The 5826-nt window shown below is 50.2% G+C and overlaps 1 protein-coding gene across 1 annotated transcript in view; it reads right to left on the bottom strand.

Moving 5' to 3' along the window:
- Positions 1 to 5367, bottom strand: part of Nodal (nodal growth differentiation factor) — a 17496-nt gene extending 12129 nt beyond the window's left edge. Inside the window, exons 1-2 of the mRNA XM_010608030.2 lie at positions 5172 to 5367; positions 430 to 623 (exon numbers count right to left, since the gene is read on the bottom strand). Of these exons, the coding sequence (XP_010606332.1) occupies positions 430 to 623; positions 5172 to 5367 (390 nt within the window). The remainder of the gene's footprint in view (positions 1 to 429; positions 624 to 5171) is intronic.
- Between the last annotated feature and the right edge of the window lie 459 nt (positions 5368 to 5826).

Below are 5826 nucleotides of genomic sequence, written 5' to 3'. Positions count from 1 at the left end.
CCGTCGCGGCGCCCGCCTGGAGCAGGGCGCAGCCTGCGTGCAGGAGAAGGACCGGGAGGCGGTGGGCTCGCATGGTGGGCTAAGTAGAACCGAGAGCGGCGTCTCCGCCCCTTATATTCTGGGCTGCCGCCCCGCCCCCGCCCTCCCCCTCCCGGGAAGCTCTGAGAACCTATGACCCCCCACACACACCCTGGTTGGGGGGTGGCGCAGAGGGGGGCCCCCTGTGTGGGAGCGCTAGATCTGACGGGAAGACCTCGACTGGAAGGTCTGCCCGCTGTAAGAGGCCTCATACGCAGGGACGGATCTAGGCCCCTGGATTGCGGGTCTGGGCGCCCTGGCACCCAGCTCCTCTGGACAGAGCAGACCCTGTTGCTGGGACCCAGCAGGCTGCTCATTGCTTAGCAGTGTGGCTCCCCTACTTTGTCTCACCTGGACCCCTGCTCGGACCCCTCCAAATAGATGCCGGGCTCTTGGAGAGGCAGGCAGGGCTTTGGGGCGAACCTCAGCTTTCAGGCAGGCCGTGGCCCGGGACGCTTTGGGTGTAGCCACTGCCGCCACTGTGCTCCGGGAGCAGCCCTGGCTTTCTCGGGCAGCGTCTGTCCGGAGGGCCAGCCTCGGGAAAACTACAGGGTCCAGGGAACTTACGGGGGCAAAGGTGAGCTCCACGGGAAGCCCCTCGAGGACAAGTGCCAGCTCCAAAGATGGAAGTGCCGTCCAGGGGAAGTCGGGAGGGAGGGATCCAGACGGGCTTCTCCACCTGAAAAGGAAGTGAGCAGCAAAAGCTGGAACCTGGGTTGTAGCCGACCAGGGAGGGGTTAGGGGACAGGGTTTGGAGGGGTGTTGATACTGTAGCAGTCGGCTGTTCCTCTGACCTGCACCCCGTGCTTCACCACATCCTTCCATTCCTGCCTGCCGGGGCAGAGCCATGGGACACCTGGATTCAGCTCAGAACTTCTCTCTGCCTTCTCCTAGGCCCTGCTGTCCCTATCAGTGCCAGAGTGATCTTCACCTTGGCTCCCTCCCCGGGGAAGGTCAGGGCTAGAATTACCTTTAAAGAAATGTAAATTCCTGCCCCAAAGTCTGGCTCCCTCTGTTTTCCAATGCTGAAGGGCTTTCTTCTCCACTGCTCCCCACCCCCTCCTCTTTTTCTGGCCTTCACCAGCCCATTAGCAGCTGGCTAACATTTACTAAACAGTTACTAGGAGCGGGGCACCTTGCTAAGTGCTTTACATTCCTCCGCTCTTTCACAGTATCCCTCCAGCTAGAAAGAACCACCAGCTCACACCTGAGCAGGTGATAGAAAGTGGAAGGAAGCTCAGAACCTGTGTCCTCTGGAAGGCGGTGTCTGACCCAGCAGGAAGGGGCCTTGCCCAGAAGACCTGGATTCTAGATCACCGTGAGCCCTGGTCAAGCTGCATACCTGTTAGCTTCTTAAAGCTGGGACTGTCTTGTTCATCCTGCCCTCTCACGGTACAGCACCGTCAGGACCCAAATCTGAGCCAATCCCATTAATCAGTGCATGGCACGTTGTCCAGACTTGGCAGGGGATAAGGATCTTTGGCACGTTTTTCAAACTATTGATTCCTGAGTCTTAGCCAGACTTTCAGAATTAGAATTTTGAGAGAGGGTGTGGTAATCAATCTACATATTCAGCATGCACCCTGTGATGCTTTCAGAAGACTTTGGGAACCTAGGTGGGCCAGGTAGAATTCTAGTTGCAGTTTCAAACCTTCCTTTCTAAATTTATGTTCCTCCTATGTAAAACCTAGCTGGAGATATCTCTTCCCATACAGATTAAATGAATGTAAAAATGCTTTGCAAGCTCTCAAACCCGATATAATTATAAAGGCTTATGTTTAATGGTATTATTGTGCTGCATGGTTTCCACTGCCCTAGCCCCGGGGTGCTCATGGCCCCTTGCATCAGCCCCCTCCCCAGAGGCAGCGGGCACCCCCTACAAGTACCCATGATGGACCATGGTTAGTGCTGTGGGAGCCTTTTCCCTGTGTATGGGCACCAAGAATGGTGATACGGGGAGGTACCAAGGGGGAGACAAGAGTCAATTCCAGAACCCAGAGATCCCGAACTACAACATGTCCTAGAATCCAAACAGTCCCTGTATAAACACGAACAATCAGCCTTATTCACCAAGATTGAGAAAGGAATGAAAATGATAATATATCTACTCTCTGCATGGGCTACAGGCTTCCTCCTCCTCCTCTTCCTCCTCTTCTTCTTCCTCTTCATCTTTTAGAACCTTCTTAAAATTAAACATTAAGGAGCTTTCTTCTTGCACCCAGTATCCCTTTCACTATGTATCACATAGTAGGTGCTCAGTAGCTAAGTCAAAATAAATGATAACACTCTTGAAGGCTGAGATGGGAGACTCCCTAGTTTGAGCTCAGCCCTGACAATTTAACAAGTTCAAAATTTGAAAAATGAAAGTAAAAGGGACTAACAGGTGTAGCTCAGCCTGAAGGCCCTGGGTTCAATCCCCATAACCCACCAACCCCCCACAAAGATAATAACAAAAGTTTATACTGGAGGTAGGTAGCTGCATTGCGCATTCTGCTTATCCTTGAGTTAATTTTATTCTCACCCCCACTTCAGAGCCGAGCAAAGGGAAGCTCAGAAGAAAATAACTTGCTCAGAGTCACAAATACACTGTACATGAAGGGCCTATCTGGTGTCAGCCTATCCTATGCTTTTGGCCCCTGGTGCTTTCCCATAAAAGAAGGGGCAAATGTGCCATGGACTGAGTTTTTTGTTTTGTTTTGTTTTGGGTTTTTTTGCCCAAGCTCTCAAAGTCTGCATTTCCCAGGGTTGGCTGCTGCAGACAGAGCTCACTTGTGATGTGTATTGGCTCAGAGCCTGGGAGGGCCTGGGAATTCTCCATTACCAGCAAGAGGGAGTGGACTGTTTGGGAAAGCCCATCCATCTCTGAACTCATCCATCTCCGAACTCTCTGCAGAACTCTCTGCAGAAGAGCACAAAGCAGAAGAGCCCAGAGCTCTGGAGCCTGTTCAGGACAAATGCTGTCATCCTTCTCATTTTTAAGACATGAGTTAGTCCAGGGTCTGCCTCCTGTGTCCTTTTCTTTTCTTTTTATTTATTTATTTTTAAATTTATTTTTGGTACTGGGGATCGAACTTGGGTCTTTGTGCTTACAATGCAGGCGCTAGAACCACTGAGCTAAATCCCCGGCCCGCCTGTGTCCTTTTCCCAGGTGCCAAATGACACCTTCACACTTCCCCTGCCCCAGACAGACTGACCGACAGATCACCTGACCTGGGAGATAACCTTTGAGGCCACTGCAGCTGGCTAGAGGGTGGGGACAAAGTCCCTTGAGGTTCTCAGTGCTTTCTTTCCATCAGGCTGCTGGGGACCAGTGGTGAGTAGCACGGCTGAGTGCTTGGATTCTGAGTCTAGGCCTCCAAGAAATGGGGTCTGGGTCCTTCTTTTTCACTTACTAGTGCATTAGGTTATATTAGGTCAGTCACTGTCTCAAAGCTTCTCCTTGCTTAGCTGGAAAATGGAGAAAGATAATAAAACTTAATTACCAGGAATGTGTAAATAGTAAAATGTGTGTAAAAAGCAGAATGCAGGCTGGGGGTGCAGCTCTTTCTAACATGCATGAGGCCCTGGGTTTGATTCCCAGGAAGGAGGAAAAATAAAACATGATGTATGTAGCATTTATTTATTCATTCATTCGCTGAACAAAGCTGCTTATCCAGTGACTGTCTGGTGCATTAACGCAGACTAGGCCACAGTGCCGGCGAACCCATGGCATATGTGTCAGAGCAGGCTCTTCGTATCGCTGAAAGCTTGCCATCGCTGGACCAGGGTCTCAGAGAGTCAAGCACCTACATTTAATGAGCACTTCCTATTCGACGAGTTTGTCCGCTCTCTGTATCCAAGGGTCCCACATGTGTGGGTTCAGCCAACCTTGGCTAGAAACTGTTCGGGATCGGGGGCATTGCACCTGTACTAAACACCTGCAGAGATTTTTGTCTTGTAGTTATTCTTTAAGCAATAAAGCACACAACTGTCTACCCAGCATTTATACTATTAGACATATTAGAAATTCTTTAAGGTGTCTGGAAGGAAGAGCACGGAGTTGTATGCAAACAATGTGCCAATTTATGTAAGAGACTTAGCACCTGCAGATTTTGGTACCCACGGGGGCTCCTGGAACTCATCCCCATGGATACTCAGGGATAACTGCATGTCAGTCAAATGGAAGCCACCGAGGAGGAAGGAAATAGCAATGACTTTGTGAGGTGGAGGATGTCTGCCTTATGTCAGTCCTCCATTGGTGGCACAGCCTCTGGCCCACAGGGACTAAAGAAATGTTCACCTGGTGATTGAATGAACGTTCTTGCCCTCTATGATTTCTACTGATTCCACTGTGCCTCCCAGGGAAACTCCTGTCCAATCTGTAAACACAGTTCAAAAGTCCCCTCCTCTATAACACCCTACTCCCAGCTTTCTAGCTTGTATCTAGATGTCCCTCCAAACCTCATGCAGTAATAAGGGGGGCTTTTCCGAGGTGGCTGGATCTAGAGTGTGTGATGCTAGGACCAAGGGCGAGTGATTTCTAAATTAGTCCACTGATTGGTTTGGCATGGTTCTGGTTAGGAGTAAGGGTGCCCCACACTGGGTGTGAGTGCTACCCACCCTCAGGGCGGGAAGCCTGGATAGGATGTAAGGGACGGAAAGAGGGTCAGCATTGGAGCTTGCTGTCTGTTAGTTTTGCTGTCTTCTGCCTGCCATTCTCTGTGATGCCCTTCTGCCATGCCGACTTTAACCCAAAACCTTGGAGCCTGCCAACTTTAAACTAAAACCTCTACAAATCACAAATCAAAATAAACCTTTCCTCCTTCAACTTTGGTTGTTGAGTATTTTGTCTCAGCAACAAGAAAAGTTACTAAGAGACACCCAGCTATTTAGCAGTCTTCTTCTAAGTAAAGCAGCATAGAGCAGTGCAAACTCCCTCTGGTCACAGCCACCAGAGAGAGATCTCCCTAGAAGCAGGGGAAACTGATTATTTCTCTCTGAATCCCCAGCCTCGGGTTCATAATCAGTCATTGCTTGCTGGGACCTGCATCCTGAGTGAAGGTATCCAGTGTTACGGATGGCAGAGGTGGTCCAAGCCCGGGGTTCTGGCTCACATCTTCGGTTCACATCCACCTTCCCGCTCCCCACAGTGCGAGTCTTGAGGACTGACGCCCAGAACTGTGAGGCATTGTCCAGGTGACTGCAGGCCCGTGTGGCTCTCTGCAATCTGGGGTCAGAGATGAGTCCCAATCTCCCTTCTAAGCCCTTTGTGCCCTGAGTGCACACTAGCTCCACAAAAACACCTGCCATTTCCGGAAGTTCAAAGCTGTTCTTCCTTTATCCTGAATGATTTTGTCCCCTCTTTATTTGCAGGAAGCATTCCCACTTATCCCACAGAGTCCACTCCAGGGCCTCCCTCCACCTGCAGTCCCCTCTGTCAGGCTCTGATCCCAGCCCTTCTTTGTTTATTGGATGAGGTCCTTGAGCCTGCAGGAGCAGGCTGGTGCCTGGTTTGTTCTGTGCCCTCCAAAATGTTGAGCAAAGGCCCTGGCACTCAGAAAATGGAGTTACAGGTGGTGCCGGCAGCTGGTCTTGGCTGATAGCAGTATTTTGTCTGCCCCAACCATGTTCTTAAAAGTTCTTATTAACTTGTCAACAGTAAAAATTCTTGAGATTTTGCACAACAGAAATTTTATGGGGGGGGTATGTACTTTACCAGAGAAATGGAAATTTCTGGTCCTCGTTTCATTTTTTTTTTTTTTTTTTTTT

This window comes from Fukomys damarensis, unplaced genomic scaffold (assembly GCF_012274545.1).
Source record: "Fukomys damarensis isolate Sample0158 unplaced genomic scaffold, DMR_v1.0_HiC HiC_scaffold_20, whole genome shotgun sequence".
NCBI classification, from domain to species: Eukaryota; Metazoa; Chordata; class Mammalia; order Rodentia; family Bathyergidae; genus Fukomys; species Fukomys damarensis.
This window is presented reverse-complemented; position numbering and strand designations above follow the sequence as displayed.